Below are 17,057 nucleotides of genomic sequence, written 5' to 3'. Positions count from 1 at the left end.
CCGTTAGTAGCGCCTGCATGGTGATTTCTTCAGTTTCACTCTGCAGTTTATTGACTCTCTCTTCATCTGAGTCCGATCTATTGCTCATCTCCCTTAGAGTGAGTATTTTACTGTAGTGACATTTCACTTCTGAAGGTTCCATTGGATCTCTTTTCAAATCTGCAGGACCATCCCTGAGTGTAGCTCCTCAGTTCCATCGTTCCTCTCTCGTTTCTACAAACATTTCTTACATGGCTACTTTCCTGCTTTGGGTCGTGTTCATTTTTTTTCTTCTGACTCTCATACACGTCTTGGATGATGAGCTCCAATTTGCTCCATCTTAATCTGTGGGAAGCCAGAGAGCCTAGTTTCAAGTGCCCTCCTCCAAAGGGACTTCCAATGGGGGCTGCCTGAGCCTGGGAATGCTACCAACCAGGAACCAACGTTCAACTTCCCCACCTTGCCCTGACCTACTGGGTGCCCACATGGCATTTGGCATGCGGACAGCCCCACCTTTCACATTCGCCTGCCACTCCCTGCTCTCACGTCTGGCATCAGCTCATCGTTTTGTTTGCAGTTGCTGAGGTCTGTGCGGGAGGCTGGAGAAGCTCCTTGGCGCAGGCCCTTCCATCTTGTGTTTCCCATGGTGCATTTAAAGGCTGTGTTCTTGGCAGGATCCATTGGTTATTCAGTGGGTTGGCCATAATGCTCAAGGAAAGACCCAGTTTCAGTTTAAGAAATCCCATGTTTGGATTCCTGGTGCTGCTGTTTTTTGTTCTGTTGCCATGGGGCTGAAAGCCCTTGCGTGAAGTCCCTCTTGCTCCATGAGAGATCTGGCCAGCACGATGCCTGGAGACAGAAACCCACGAGAAGCACAAGTAAAGTTCTGTCACCCCCAGAGAGTGTTTCGAGATGTTGTCTTGCTACCAGCGCTGTGGCCTGGCTCTCTACTCCTGCCATCTCTGTCCATTTCCTTTCATTTCCTCGCAGGCTGATAAAAAAGTCTTTACTTTTGTGGTGGTTCCTATCCCTTACCTATGAACAGAGTTTTAGAGATTGCAGCATGCTTGACATGTTCACTGACTGCCTGGTCTCTGAGCACCTCCCTGAGGAAGGTAGTGATGTCCCCAACTCCAAAGAGGACCCTGAGGTCCAGCGTGGTCACTTTCAGCCTGTCCATCAGTAGACCGAGGCCTCAGCCCATACATCTCCATTCCAAATCTATTTCTTTCTCTGCTCGTCCTGCTAATCAAAGGCTCAGTCAGTCAGTCATCTAATATTTATTGAGCATCTGCTCCAGCGTCTGCCCTCATTACAGTGTAGTTGGCGGCAGGCAGGTAATAAATGAAATATAATGTTTGAGGGACAGTTGTGATGATGGAAGATAAATAAAATAGGGGCCGGGGGACTGTGTGACTGGGCGGATGGAAGGAGGGAGGAAGCCGCCTGAGGAGCTAGGAGAGGGAGCAAGCATCTGCGTGCAGCAGAGAACCGAGCCCGTGCCCAGCACAGCGCAAGGGCTTTGTGACTTTGAGCTTGGGACTGCTGTCCCCGGGGACCCTCGTGCATGAACAAAGGGGAGAGTGGTGTGGGATGATATGAAGAAGTCCCAGGAGAGCACATGGAGGAAACGGCTGAAGAGGGGCTGGAACTCTGATCCCTGGTGCCTGCTGCCCCTTAAAGTGGAACCCCCGTGTGACCAGGAGCCGGGTTGTAACGTCCCCTACCATCTGCTCTTCTCTGACAGGCCTACAGATTCTCCCAGCTGCCCGAAATGGTCATGGGCTCTCCCCCTCCGCCCGTCCCTCCCCGGACCGGCCCTGTGGCTGTCGCTTCTCTCAGGCGGTAGGTAACACTGTCCTTTCTTTGCTTCCTTTGGGCTATTTGGAAAGGTTCGGAGCCTTTGGACGTGGCACCAGCCAGGCTCCTTCCTGCCCTTCTGCCACAGACTCATCAGCTGTCCAGACAGCCCCATGCAGGGCACGCCGAGGAGGCTGGGAGTCACAGAGGGGTGACCACCTTCTCGTCTTTTTAAACAGAGAGCCCTTTAGGGTCCACAGTGAATGAAGCCCAAGGTCAATTACCATACATGCTGACATTAGACATCTAAGCAATGACTCTGTCATGGGCCACTGTGTTCTTTCAGGGTGGTGTCCAGGGGGTCTGGGAGAAGCATGTCTGCGCACCCACCCCAACTCATGACCCCCGAGGCTGAGAGGACACAGGTCTGCCCATTACGAAGCATATGCTTAGCTCTGTCCCAGGACGGAAGCCGCACATTCTCTGAAACTAGAAAAGAAATGCCAAAAGCCACGGACACTGGTTGGAGTCATGGTCGTCGTGTGCAGGGTGCGGGAAGGAAGAACCGTGCGCTGCAGCCTGTAGGGGCCAAGGCCCACCGGCCCACCCCGGCCTCCCCGCAACACCTCCAGTACCGAGTCCCAGTCAATGGGCATCGTGGTCTGGACTTTATGAGACCATTGAGGAACGTGCGGGTTCCTCACAGAAAAGCGCCTGCCCTCCTCCCCAGCAGCTGAGGCTGCGGAACTGCGTGCAGACGCCATCCACTGTTGCGGCCCACCAGGCCTCCCGTCCCCACTCTGGCAGCAGCTTGCGGTGGGACTTCAGGTTTTCTCATCTGTGAAAACAAGGCGATCACAGAGGCTCTGGGACTTCTCGGAGGTGCGGGGTGCGGGGAGCGAGTGTATAGAGCCAGAACCCAGGATTCCTCTGGAAGTGCTTTTCTGAACCAGAATAGGCGAGGCCAGGGCTCCTGGAGCGGGCAGGCTGCAGAGGGAGGGAGGGAGAAAGGAAAGGGGGCCCATGCCAAAGCTTTACACCAGCCATGCATGGTGTTTCCGCTGTCCACCTCCCACCCCCCACCCCCCTCTTTACATAGCTTCTCACTGCCTGGCTCTCGGGTCGCAGTTTAAAGGATCCCTGGTGACACTGTGGGTTAAGAATTGTCCTGTTCAACAAGAAGCCTGCAGTTCAAACCCACCAGCTGCTAGACACTAGCAAGACGAGGCTGCCTACCCCGTCACGATGTACAGTCTTGGAACCCTGGAGAGGCTCCCTGTCAGCTGGGACCGGATGAGGGCAGTGGCTTTGGCTTCTGGTTGGGGTTCCAAGCTTCACACTCACTGCCCTCGAGTCGATGCCGACTCATAGCAACCCTATAGGACAGGGTAGAGCTGCCCCTGTGAGTTTCTGAGACTGCCACTCTTGACGGGAATAGAAAGCCATGTCTTTCTCTGAGAAGCAGCTGGTGGTTTCAAACCACTGACCTCTCGGCTTGCAGCATAACACACACCCAAGTCAGCCCTCCCTGGAAACCCAGAGAATCAGACCAAGGACACCCTTAGAGAGGGGCTCACTCGCTACTTCCTTGTCTAGGAAATAAGACAAGGCTCCAAGAGAGCAGGTCACTGGAACCCAGCCCCTGCTTCCCACCCGCCTCCCGAGCTGGGGCTCTACGGGGCTCTGACTAGTCAAGGCCCAGTGTTTCCCAAAGTGGGCGATGCCGCCCGCTGGGGGACACTAGACTGATCCAGGAGGGCTGCAAACACAGATGCCTGCTCTTGTCCCGCAGTGTGGCTACAGCGCCAGCATTTTACATTGCCAAGAGCACTGAGTAGGCTTTTCTTCTGAAAAGGGGGTGACAGGCCAGATGAGTCTGGGAACATAGGCAATCGACTCTCCACTCAGAGGGTAGCCCTGAGGGCTGGCAGCCGGCCCCACCAGTTCCGTAGCCTTTGCCTCCCTCCCATTTTAATTTTAGGGGAGCCTGAGCTCCCTCTGTGAGATCCGGTCAGGGAAAGGGTGAGTTCCGCCTGGGAAGACAGAGCCTGCGGCTCCCATTTGGGAGGTGCGGAACTGCGGAGGTCCGCCATCCAAGCTTCGCGTCCACTTTCTCCCAGAGATCCACTGCACCGAACACCAGGTGTTGACTGGGCCTGGTTCTCGGCCTGTGAGGAGGGGGAATGCTGGTTCTGGAGGTCCAGAAAGCTGGTCCCGGGAGCTGTCTGAAGTTCCCAGAGCCTTGGCCTTCATGCCTCCTGCCCCTAGAAGCAGGGCCTATGATCCCAGCTTCCCGGGGTCTTTCATTCCAATATGGGGGCAGAGCCAGCTTTCTTCTCATTGGCTTCCGATGATGTCATCACCTCCTCAGTCGCCCATCCCCAGTTAATACCCAGCACTAATTGCTTTGCTTATTTTTATGTGGAAATTAAATGTTCTGCGACTCAGAGACACTGGAGCCACCCTGAGGGGAGGACTGACCTTGAATATCTAAAAATGACTCCACCCTGGGCCACCAGGAGGGCTGCTAATGTCTGGGGCGCCTCCTGCCGCGCTTTGGTGACTTGGGACAAATCCAACCGTGAGGACCCCCACCAAGGCTGTGGGGCTGGGAGGGGGTGCTGTTCTTGGACTGGCAGGAGCTTCCAGCCTGCTGCTTCTTCCCCGGCCACCCCACAGGGTGGGCTTTGGGAAGAGCCTGACACAGTACCTGTGCCCTGCTCAGATCCACCTCGGACATCGGCAGCAAGACCAGAATGGCCGAGTCGGCCGGGCCTGAGCAGGCCCCCCTGCATGACAGCGCCTCCTTCACCCACGTGTCCCGAGGCCCCGTGTCCGTGGCGCAGTTGGATCAGTCGGCTTTAAATTACTCAGGTGGGTAAACTCAAGCTGGGCAAACCTGAGAGGGCCCCAGGCGCCCTGCCGCCTGGCCCCTACTCCCAAATCCACTCTGCAGAGGGCCCCTCCTGCCTTCCACCCCCAGGACACCCCACACATGCCACACTCCACCCCACAACCCCCACTCTCCCGGAGACCAGTAAGCTACTGGTGTCATTTCTCTAAAAAGATTTGAAAGCTAACACAATGTTAAATCTGTAATCGAGCCTAACTCATTCCAGTTCATCAGTTATCACAGCCATTGCGATACTCTGTCTAATCCATAGCATCCAGCCGGGAGTCCTGGGTTCAGCTGGCCGTGTCTTTCTTAGTATCTATCCCATGTCAGTGCGCTTTACAACCAACGGCCCCTTCCCACTGCCATCGAGTCAATTCTGACTCAAAGTGACTCCACAGGAAAGGGTGGAACTGCCCCTGTGAGTGTCCAACACAGTAACTCTACAGGACTAGAAGACCCTGTCTTTCGCCCACAGAGCTGTTGGTGGTTTCACACCGTTGACCTTGAAGATCGCAGTCCAGCGCATAATCTCTGCGCCACTAGGGCTCTTTGACAGCACCCTGGTTAGAGTTAATGAAAGGCAGTGCATTCAGGGATGGTGGATTACACGGTGGACTGCTAGCCACAAGGGCATTAGCCACTCTGAACGAGAAAGATGAGGCTTTCTGCTCCCAGAAAGACGTACAACCTCAGACACCCACAGGGGCAGTTCTCCTCTGCCCTCCAGGGTTGCTATGAGTCAGAATTGGCGATGGCAGGGAGTTGAGTGAGAAAAAGAAACCCCATCACCACTAAGCCGTCGCTCCCCACTCCAGTCACAGCCCCCTGCCTGACCCCTCCCCCACCCGCCCTATGGTAACCACTCACCTGCTCTGTCTCTGTGGATAGCTCCATTTTGAATGCTTCGTAGCCAGAGAAACGTGCAATCTGTGACTTAGGATGTCCGACTGCTTTCACTTAGCATCATTTTCTCACAGCCTGTGGGCCTCGGCATGTGTCAGTACCTCTCCTTCCTCTTTGACTCAAACTCGATTCCCTTGTCTGGATGACCTACTTCGCTTTTGAGTGTCTGGGTGGACGAGAGAAACAAACCCATAGAAACTCACATGTGTACAAGAGAGAGTTTTATATATAAAGGGTACAAAGTCTTTGGATCCAGTGGCATTATAAGCATCTCAGCTCTGGCAGGGGTCTCCACGTGGTTTCTCCAGCACCCAGGGCTGCTTCAGTTTAGGTCCACGTGGCTTCTCCTCAGGGATGTCTCACAGGAAGTGAGCAGAGAGAGATAAGTCTCTCCTCCAAGGAGGAAATACAGGAATTGCCAGAATCGTCAGGAGAAGGCCATGCCCACACAGAGGCCTCATTGGCTATGATCCAATTGACAGACTAGACTCCACCCCTTTACCCTTAATCCTCTCAAGTCCCAAATTGACACCAGATTATGTAACTACCACAATCCCGTCCAGACAAGCACCAGCAGGCCACCTGATGAAAGCATTCCCCAGGTCCAGAAGGCCCACCGTGACTTCGCGTTCATTCCTTTGGCGTTTTCTTTCCCTAGTTCTCTTGGGGCAGCGCCCCACTCCCTCCACCCAGCAAGTCAGGGATGTTGGGGTGAGGGGCTGGGGGGATTCAGGCAGCTGAGCCATCACTTCTCTAGAAAGCCAGACTTAGATAACCCAAGTCTGGCCTGAGCCACTGCAGATGCCATCTCCACCCAATGGCAGGTGAGCAGGGCAGGGCTCCAGGCAGAGGGCCACATCTAAAGCTCTGCCCACCCCAAGATCTTTGCCCTCTCACCCCCCAACTGGGGCCCGTGCTGCTCCTCCTCCCCCGTCCCCTTTCTCCCTGGCTTCACCTTATAGAGATGTAGGCCCAGTGGGTGGGGTGCTAGCTGAGCCAATAGCTTCCTCTTTAGGGGGGTGGGAGGATGGGGGAAGTCCTGATAGTACCAGTCCATTTTTGTGAAATGAGAAAAGGCTCCCCTTTTAAAGGATAAGCGCAGACCTCAACCCAAACAAAGTCCCTCTCCACTCAGACTCAGTTTTACAAGATTTCAACTATATGCTGCAGACATTTGGGAGCCTCTGAGTGCTGGGTCCCAGAGGCGCACCTCTCCTAAACTGCCCCCTCCTCTCCACCATGCCAGGTAATACGGTGCCGGCAGTGTTTGCCATCCCGGCTGCCAACAGACCCGGCTTCACAGGCTACTTCATCCCAACGCCACCCTCGTCCTACAGGAGTCAGGCCTGGATGTCCTATGCCGCGGAGAACGAGCTCCCGGGCCAGTGGGCCGACTCGGTGAGGCCCTTGCTTCTCATACTTGAGGGAAGAAATGGGGTGAGAGGCTGGGGGGAAGTGTGGTTGGACCCCACCTCCTACTACTAACCTGGTGGTTAAGGTCAGGCGTCTTCAAAGAGATGAGGCAGGGTGTCCTCAGGAGGAAGGAGCCTGGGTGGGATCACAGTGAAGCCCCTCGAAGCGAGCCACAGGTTGGGTTTTTAAGCCCACCCAGTGGCTCAGAAGGACTCAGACCTGGCGGTCTGGAGAGAGATCACAGCCCAGAAGGCCGTAGGAGGCAGTTCTGTCTGTCACAGGTGGTTGCTATGAGTCAAAATGGACTTGATGGCACCTGATAACCAGGAGCCCTGAAAATTAAACAGTTGAGTTAGTCACTGCCGTAGACTGCCAAGTACAAGGTCAGTAGTGCGAACCTGCCAGGTGCTACATGGGCTTCTTAGTACCAAAGGCAGTCAAGTGACCCTGACTCATGGTGGCTCCATGAATGGTGCCAACGGTAGAGTGGAAAAGCTGCCAAAAGATTGGGAGTTCGAGTCCAAGAGATGCCTCAGAAAAAGACCTGATGATCTTCCAAAAGTCATCCACTGAAAACCCCCTGGAGGGCTTCTCCTGGGACCCACGGGAGGTCGCCAGACCAGTGTCCCTTGGACTGTGACATGATGTCACCCTCTCTTCAGTTCCTTCATCTGTCAAGTAAGGATAACAATACCTACTTCATAGGCCGTTGCTTTGAGAATTAAATGAAGCAATAGGGACGAAGACCTTAGCACTAGGCCTGTTCGCTATTGTGCTTAATAATACATCCCGGAGTTCCTTCGTGGCCTGTAACTGCTAGTTCTGTTGGCTGAATCATGCTTCTTAATAAGATACACAGATAAACTCCGATATCTTAGAAAGCAGTGTTTCTCAACCTTCCTAATGCTGTGACCCTTTAATGCAGTTCCTCATGTGGTGGTGACCCCCCAACCATAAGAGTATTTTCATTGCTACTTCATCACTGTCATGTTGCTACTCTGATGACCCCTGTGACCCAAAGGGGTCGTGACTCACAGGTTGAGAACCACTGCTTTAACGTTGTTGTTGTTGTTTTTCTCGGCAAGGGTTGAAAACACCTAGTTAATTCATTCAACCAGTATATCCAGTGAATCCCAAATATCTATTTTCTCGACAGACTCATTACGAGTGCTGATCTGGGTAATGGATGGTACTGGGCTCTTCCATCAGCTTCTAAGTGTCTTTCCTTGCCCCCGGTTCTGTCCCAATTCCAGACTCGGCGAGCACATCCTGAGACTTGAACACCTACCTAACGCCAGGCCCTTCTCCCCCAATGTCCTCTGCAGGTTCCCCTCCCAGGATACATCGAAGCTTACCCCCGGTCCCGCTATCAGCAGAACTCGCCCTCAAGGCTGCCTCGCCAGTACAGCCAGCCATCCAACCTGCACCCGAGCCTGGAACAGGCCCCAGTGCCCTCGACGGCAGCGTCGCAGCAGAGCCTCGCCGAGAACGACCCGTCCGACACGCCCTTGACCAACATCTCTACAGCGGCCCTGGTCAAGGCCATCCGGGAAGAGGTGGCCAAGCTGGCCAAGAAGCAGACAGACATGTTTGAGTTCCAAGTCTAGCGCCTTGCCCCCGGGGGACTCTGGACTCCACCCTCCGTGGAAGCAGCCCTGAGAGGTCGCAAGTCTAACACGGAGGGACTTTTCAAGGAGGCGTGGACAATGGGCCTTCTCATCCGCTGTCTCTGAGAAGGTGAACGGTGGGACCTCTGGGAGACAAAACTCTTGATGGGTTGATCCTTGGCTCCCGCAGCTGATGGTGGGTCAGAGGTCCCTGCGTGGGGCCGTGTGTATGACATTCTGTTACGTTAAATGCAGGAACCGAGTTTCCCTATGGAGCCTTGGTCTCCAGAGGCCCTCGTCTGCGGCTTCCTGCCCAAAGCCACATTTTAATAAGTCACCGGTGGGGGCGGGGGAGGCGCTGGCTCTCTCTTCGGTGACCTGTGCATGTTAATTCTGTGTCTGTGTCAGAGCCAATGTGGGAGCGTGGACTAAGCACCTGGCTACTTTATCGCTCCGCCACGACCATCCCCAGTCGGTGAGAGAGGCGCTGACTGCAGCCAAGGACACCCGAGTCTTTTTCTTTTAAAAGTTCAGCCTCAAAGTCAAATGAATTGGATGAAAACCAGTGCTCTCGGGGGCTGTGCCTACACATAGCCCCCCCCCCCTTCTTGAGCAAAGGCCAAGGAAGAGAGAAGACGAGGAGGGCTAGTGGCTTTGTGTGGACGGGCTCTTGAAAGGTGTCATTTTGGAAAGGGAATCGGTGCTAAGAGCTTTTAGGTTCCGACAAAAGAAAGAGCAGCCGAGTGTGGACGCCCGTCTTTGCCCTGCATTGAAGGTGGCCTGGGATCCGCGCAGCGCTCTTCTCTGGAACGATGGACACATCAACTTGGACAAGGAAATTGCTCTCTTCAGCAGGACTGCCCAGCTCTGTGCTGCCAGGTGCTCTGGAAGGAAGCAGTGAGGCTGGTTGGCGACCGCAGTGGGATGGGGTCTGCTTCTCCCCAGGCGGAAGCCAGTGTGCACAGAGGTTAGGAAGCTAGAAAAGTCTCTTGGCTTCGGTCTAAATGTAAATAGCATTTTCCAGTCTATGGATCTAGCCAGACTCCATAGTAACTGGGTGCGGAAGACACTTGCTGAGATAAGCGGGTAGCCAACCTTGCAACCAGGAGCTTGAAAGCCATCCTCCCTGGCCTAGGAATGGGCTTCCAGAGCACCAGGCAGCGGAGTTAGCCATGGAACATGGTTCACCACCCAGCAAGGCAAAGCAAACCACCAGCCGCTTTGGTGGCAGAGAGAGAAGGAAGTTTGGGGGCCGTGGACTGTGTTGGGGCTTCCTTGGTGTCTGCTGGAGAATAAGGTCCTGCCCTACCTTCACCCCATAATCCATTTTAGCTTCTGCTGGGCCCATCACCTTCTGCGCTCATCTCTCCACTCTCCTCCTGAGTTACTTTGGTCTTTACTGAGAGAAGAAGGTGGGAACTTCACACAGAGAGAAGAGTAGAGATGGAACTGATTTGAATGGGAGACTCGAACTGTCAACGCCCAGACTTCTGAGCTCTTTCGTCTTTTCCGGTGGCAAACTGCCCCTTTTGGAAAGTACTGGCGATGATGTGTCATGAAAATCCCAACCGAGTCTCTTGTTCAGATGATATTAGGTAGTGTCCTTTTGGTATGCTGGTTGATCTTTCATAGTGTTAGTTTTTGTTACTTAAAAAAAAATCAGCTATAAATAAAATGTATTTTTGTAATTTCCATGTGTACATATGGTATATTTCTACCAATGACCAATTGTTTTAGTCCAAAACTCAAATCAGCTTGCAAAACACTGTGGACAGTGCAAGATGTGATTGACAGATGAACCCAATGCCTAAGTCTATCCAAGCAGGCATGCCATGCACTTGAATGAACAAAGAGCCACAGAAACTCAGCCTTTTCACGCAAGTGATAGGCGTCTGACAGAGTCAATGACATCGTCCCATTTACCAGGAATATGAGATTTCATCAGAGCAATGATGCCCGTCCAGGACTTTGTCTGCTTGGTAAACGCCTGGAGGTACTGTATGGGATAGTGAAGTGGTGAGAACTTAGGATAATAGAAATACCGTGCATGGGCTTCACAAGCACGTGTCGGCTCAGATGTTGCAGTGACTCCCAGAGAGCGAGTCCACGGTCCCCAGGGGTTCCGCTCCAGCTTGCCAAGAATGTGGAGCCACCAATCACAGGACTCAAGGAAATCATTGAGTTGGTCAACTGAGATGACTAAATGTGGAACACGTGAAATCCGCAAGTGTAGGACAGGTCTATGGGAAGAAAACCGTAAGCAGCAAAGATATCCGTGTGTCTATTTTCCTGCTAATGGGGAGTCAGTCAGCCGCCGTTTGGTGTCACTGACTGAGATGTGGCCATTCTGTGAAGCATCGCCTAGCCTCCTGGAGGTGGTAGATACCTGGACCGCTTACTCGGAGAAAGGTACATGGTTAAAAATAAATCAATAAAAGGTGCCTCGTGATAATGGAGTTCTCAGAGCCTAACGGAGGCAGTAACTCCCTGACACGACTTCCCACGGTCAAGGAAGCCATAGAGGAAGAGCCGTGACCACCTCGAGGGAAAAGCTGATGCTCAGAGACGTGCTGTGAGCTGCCCTCGGCCTGCAGCCCCAGCCTGCTGATTGTTCATCCAACTTGCTTGCCATTTCACCATGCTGCCTCCACGCTGCTCGGTGGTACACTTCTTTCACTGGGTTATCTTTTTCTTTTTTTAATGTATACAAGGGACTCCTATGTTCATGAGAAGAGACTAGATGATTGACTATGTAAGGGACTTCCGAGAAAGTGTGTAGCGTACAAATAATGTGTGGCATAATAAACACTTGTTGGCAGTGGTCTGGATATGATTTTTCTGCATCAATGGAAAAGAAATGCATTCTACAAAAGTGATTTCTTCCCCAGAGGACCATCAAAGAAATGGTGTTCTCAACTGCTCCGCATGACATGGGCGTGGGTTGCTGTCTCTTGTCGGAGCCATGGAGCCTGACAAACAAGGAGGTTATAACAGCCTGTAACAGTGAGGTAGCAGTCGCCATGCTCTGCATCGGAGGTGGGGAGTGGGGGGAGGGGGAGCGGGGAGCAGTGCCCGTGGGGGCAAGAGTGCCAAGGTCTGTCTCGTGCCCTGGTAGTATGATCTGAGACTTGTGCAACAATGAGAGGGAAATGGTTGCCCTAGGAGGGAGTTACCTCCTTCGGATGGTTATGGAACAGCGGGTCTCAACCTTCTCATGCCACGACCCTTCCATCCAGTTCCTCATGTTGTGGTGACCCCCAACCATAACATTATTTTCAATGATACTTCGTAACTGTTATTTTACTACTGTTACGAATTGGATGACCCCTGTGAAAGGGTCATTGGAACCCCAAAGGGGTCGAGACCCACAGGTTGAGAAGCACTGTAAGAAGAACCAAGTCTCTGTTCCCCGGACACATTAGACCGTGTGTTTGCTGGTTGGCTGACAGAGCAGAGGGACCCATCATTTCTGAGCACCCTTGATGGGCAAATGGGATCTTCTTTCTCTGGTGTTGCTAGAGCCCAGATACTACTAGTGGGCATCTTCCGCAAACAGGGGAAGAGGCTGGAAGTCCAAGTCAGGGTGCTGGCGCTGGGAGCAGACTTTCTCTCTGTCAGCTCCGAAGGACGGGCCTTGTCCCTTTTGAGCTTCTGCTCCTGGGTGATCGTCATATGGGGAGGTTCCTATGAGCCTCCATCTCTGCTAGTACCCTTGTCTGTTTAAACTCTTATATCTCAAAAGAAATCAACTCCAGACATGTCCCCACACTAACCCTGCCTCACTAACATAACAGAGACATCCCATTCCTAAATAGGCTTATAACCTCCGGCACGTTGTTGCTAGGCGCTGCCGAGTCGGTTCCGAGTCATAGTGACACTGTGTACAACAGAATGAAACACTGCCCAGTCCCGTGCCATCCTCCCAATTGTTCTTCCGCCGGAGCCCATTGTTGCAGCCACAGTGGCAATCTGTCCTGTCCACGGCCTTCCTCTTTGCTCACTGCCCGGCCATGCTACCAAACACGATGTCCTTCTCAGGGGACTGGTTCAGGAGACCAAGTCTCACCATCCTTGCCTCTAAGGAGCATTCTGGTTGGACTTCTTCGAAGATAGATTTGTGTGTCCTTTGGGCCATATTCTTCACCAACACCATAGTTAAAATAATTGATTTTTTTTCTGTCTTCTTTATTCACTACATAGGCTTTCACATACATAGGAAGTGATTGAAAATACAATACCTGCAGTGCTTCCGGTGCTTTATCAGCTTGTGGAAGCATTTCATTTGGAATTCCATCGATTCCTGGAGCCTTGTTTTGGGCAAATGCTTTCAGTGTAGCTTGGAGGCCTTCAGTCAGCACCACTGGTTCTTGCTCATCTGCTACCTCGTGAATTGATGGGCTGGCCACTAGTTCTTTTGGTTCAATGACTGTGCTCTATCTATCTTCTTTGGATGCTTCCTGCAGCAGTCAATATTTTGCCCTTAGACTCTTCCAATATTATAGCTCAAGGTTTGAATTTGTCTTGAGTTCTTTCAGAATAAGATATGCTGAGTATGTTTTCCCTTGTGGTTTTCTAACTCTAAGCCTTTTCATATTTTATTGTAATATTTTGCTGTTTTCTCCAGCCGCCCTCTAAATGTTCTATTCAGCTCTTTGACGTCATGGTTGCTTCCATTTGCTTTAGCACTCTATGATTAAGAGCCGCTTTTAGAGTCTCTTCTGACATCCATTTTGATCTTTTCTTTCCTGTCTTTTTAAAGACCTTTTTTGCATTCTTCACATATGATGCTCTTGATCTCGTAAGACTTTCTGTCATTACTTTTTAATCAAATATGTTCTTCAGATATTCTCAGAATTCAGGTGGGACATACTCAAGGTTGTGATTTGGCTCTTGTGGACCTGTTTAAGTCTTCTGCAGCTTCAACCTGAATTTACGTATGAGTAATTGATGGTCTGGTCCACAGTCAGCCGTTGGCCTTATGTTAGCTGCTGATAGCGACCTTCTCCATCATCTCTTCCCACCAAACCAAAAATCAAACTCACTACCATCGAGTCTATGCTGGCTCGTAGCAACCCTGTAGGACAGGGTGAAACAGCCTCTGTGGGTTTCCAAGACTACAACTCCATTCAAGTCAAAAGCTTTGTCTTTCTCCCTTGGAGCCCCTGGCGGTTTTGAACATCTGACCTTGAGATTAGAAGCCCAATGTAGTCTATTTGATTTCTGTTGTTCTATTTGAAGAAGTCTCTGTGTATAATCACCTTTTGTGTTGTTTTAAAAAGGATAGTTGTGATGAAGTCATTGGCCTTCCAAAATTCTATCATTCGGTTGCCAGTTTCATTTCTCTCACCAAGACCATATTTTCCAACTACTGTTCCTAGTCCTCTTTGTTTCCAACTTTTGCATTCCAGTGGCAAATTATCAATGCATCCTCACTGCGTGTTGAATCCATTTCCGACTGAAGATGTTGGTAGAATTCTTCAGGGGCATCATCACTAGCTTTAGTGGTTGGTGCATAAATTTGAATAATAGTTGTATTGATTGGATTTGATGGTATTGATTGGGGATAGATATTATCCTATCACAGACAGCATGATACTTCAAGGTAGATTTTGAAATACCTTTTTGATGATGAATGCAACACTGTTCCTCTTGATTGTGTCATTCCCAGCATAGTAAATCATATGATTTTCTGATTCAAAATGGCCAATACCTGTCCATTTCTGTTCACTAACACCAAGAACATTCTTCTTTATGAGTTCCACTTCATTTTAATGGCTTGTAATTTTCCTAGATCCATACTTTATACATTCCAAATTCTGATTATTAATTGATGTTTATAGCCGTTTCTTCTCATTTTGAATCTTGCCCCAACAGCCCATGCAGGTCCCAGAGGCTTCCCTCCGTCCACGTCACCGGTTGCCTCTCCTCAGAGGCAGCTCTTCCTCCGTCGTATGTTGAGTGCCTTGCGAGACCCGAGCGGCTCCTTTTGCAGCGTGCTCTCTGACAATGCTTCTGCCCGTGAGGCTTTCAGTAACTGGCAGTGTGTTGATGCTAGCCATAGGGTTTCCCATGGCTAGCTCCTCTCAAGTGGACAGCCTGTTTAGTCCTTCTGCCTCAGGCTGTAGAACCTGACTGCATAGTGGATTACGAGTTGGGCTGTGTTCCAAAGGTGAACAGTTAGAAACCACCAGTTGGTTACCCCCAGAGTTACAGTCTCTGAAACTGTGCCCACAGGAACAGTTCGACCCTGTCCTAGAGGGTTCCTATGAGCCGGAATCCACTCAGTGGCAGTGAGTGTTGTTTGTTTTTTGGGGTTTTTTTTTAAACATGCAGGTGAGTAATTATTAGATCAATGATTTCAAAAACAAAAAACCCTCCTGTGAGGATGCTGATAGGAGGAGGTGAGGAATTCAAAGACCTGGTAAAAAGCAATGTTTCTCTCAATGAGCATAATGGATCCAAAGAATTAAATATTAATTACATATACATGAGCTACGCTTGCCTCCATGTTTAATAAATCAACCCACAGATGTTATTTTGAAAGTTTGAGGACAGGATGTGAACATAACTCATTCCTTGTATCCTGCACGACACACCAGGAAGTAACCTGGACTCCCTGGTAACCGCATCCAAGGGCCCGTCAGAAAGGAGACCAAGCCTGGGGCAGCGACTACCTCCGGTCTAAGTGCTGGAGATTAAATTCTGCCATCTAGTCCCACCTTGAAGATGTTCTCCTAGCCAGGAACTTGCGCACGCATACAGGTTGACTGAAAGAATCCAGGGACATTTCGTAGAAACAGACACCGCTCGCATCACAGGAAAGGGACTGAGTCAGCACGACCACCCCCAGGCCACCCCACACTCATGCTCTCTCCACACGGTGTCGTGACTAGTTTTCTCCGCACATCCACTCATTCTCCTGCTTCCCCGGCCAGCCAGCTTTTTCTGCTTTCTCACTGGAGGTCTGTAGCTGAAAAGTCCACCCTCGGACCCACTCCAGATCTTGTTTCCTTTTCCGTTCCCACCGCTCTGACTACCGTCTCCAGCCCCGAGGACAGATTCTGAAGGACTTGGCTAATCTGCTTCATCTGCTTCAGGTGCGCCACTCTTAAGTCAGGTGCCCAGCCAAAAGCACCTGAAAGAGCTCTCCATGCCTAGGCGGGGTCATGTAATATGAGCGTGACCACCTGGACTGGCCCTTCAGAGGCTTTAGAGAGGAGTCCAATAAGCCAAGGAGGGAGCATGCGCTCTGCAGGGCCTTCAAAAGGAACCCCCTACAGTCTGAACTGAGCAGAACTAGGATGCAGGCCAGTAGCGAGGACTGCGTGATTCGACACAAGGGTCCTGCCCCAGGGAGGCCGCGCGTCCTGCAGGGGAGCCCAAGGTGAGAATGCGTGCTTTCGGGCCCTGGCTAGTCTGGAGCTGCCCCGACCACTCACCACCTTCTCCTGACCGCCCCCTCGCCCTTCAGCCCCAGCACCCTATCAGTACTGCTGTTGGGTCCAGGAAGGGAGTCCTGAACGCAGCCCAGTTGGCACAGTGCCTTGCTCAGTAGACAATAAATATGTATCAATGGAATCGCATGATCTTAGTTCGGGCGCTGTTCGTGTGGCGCATGGCCCCCAAGTTGCAGGGGTGAGAAAACCCAGGAGGCTCGTAGTGAGGTCTTTTCAAAAGAACTGGTTTCAAGTAAAATGGTATTGTGACTCTGGCCTTGCAAATATAATAAGTCTGTGTCCTGAGACTTGAGCACACTCTGGATTGAGGGGGACTGTCACGCGTGCTAAAATGTAGGGTGTTTCAGAAGAGGGCTCTTTAGGAAATAGATTGAACGGTGCCGGAGCCAGAGTCTTTGCAAAGACAGAACGTGGCTTTGATGCTGCGGGTTTGAAAAATAGGGAAGTGTGTGACGGGGCAGAACGGATCATAAGTCAAGCCCATATTTTAGTGAGGCCTATTACACAGTGAAATCGCCAGTGCTGGGTCTCATCCTCTGACCTTGAAGAGACTTTGGTAAATTATGAAGTGAGGCCGTGAGAGAGTTTTACAGATATGAACAGCGGCCTTGTCTTCCATCCTGGAGCTAGCTGAGGCTGCCCTCGCCGTAAAACAAGTGTTACCGGCTCAGAAACCCACAGGGGCAGCTCTACCCCATCCCGTAGGGTCACTGTGAGTTGGAATCGGCTCGATGGCCGTGACTTTGTCTTGCATTCCTCTATAGATTCCTACACCCACCCTCCACACAAACCAAATAGGTTGGTAGTGAATCAAACCCGAGGAGCATCCCTGGACTAGAGGTGTCTGGAATGGGTGTTCTGTAGTCTAGGCCTCGAGCCAGTCTCAGATTGCTCGTGTGTCAGGTGGCTGTCACCAACCCACTTCCCATGGTTGGCGTGCACAGCTCCTGCAGAAGGCAGCAGAAAGAAATGCTTTAACGCGTGTGTCGAAGGTCCGCCTAC

The 17,057-nt window shown here is 51.5% G+C and overlaps 1 protein-coding gene across 1 annotated transcript in view; it reads left to right on the top strand.

Annotated features, from left to right (window-relative positions):
* The window catches only part of KIAA1549L (KIAA1549 like), a 107,766-nt gene extending 99,168 nt beyond the window's left edge, over window positions 1-8,598 (top strand). The window contains exons 18-21 of the mRNA XM_075547687.1: window positions 1,727-1,824; window positions 4,505-4,653; window positions 6,825-6,976; window positions 8,317-8,598. Coding sequence (XP_075403802.1) covers window positions 1,727-1,824; window positions 4,505-4,653; window positions 6,825-6,976; window positions 8,317-8,598 — 681 coding nt within the window. The remainder of the gene's footprint in view (window positions 1-1,726; window positions 1,825-4,504; window positions 4,654-6,824; window positions 6,977-8,316) is intronic.
* Window positions 8,599-17,057: the final 8,459 nt, after the last annotated feature.

Source organism: Tenrec ecaudatus, chromosome 4, assembly GCF_050624435.1.
Source record: "Tenrec ecaudatus isolate mTenEca1 chromosome 4, mTenEca1.hap1, whole genome shotgun sequence".
NCBI classification, from domain to species: domain Eukaryota; kingdom Metazoa; phylum Chordata; class Mammalia; order Afrosoricida; family Tenrecidae; genus Tenrec; species Tenrec ecaudatus.
This window is presented reverse-complemented; position numbering and strand designations above follow the sequence as displayed.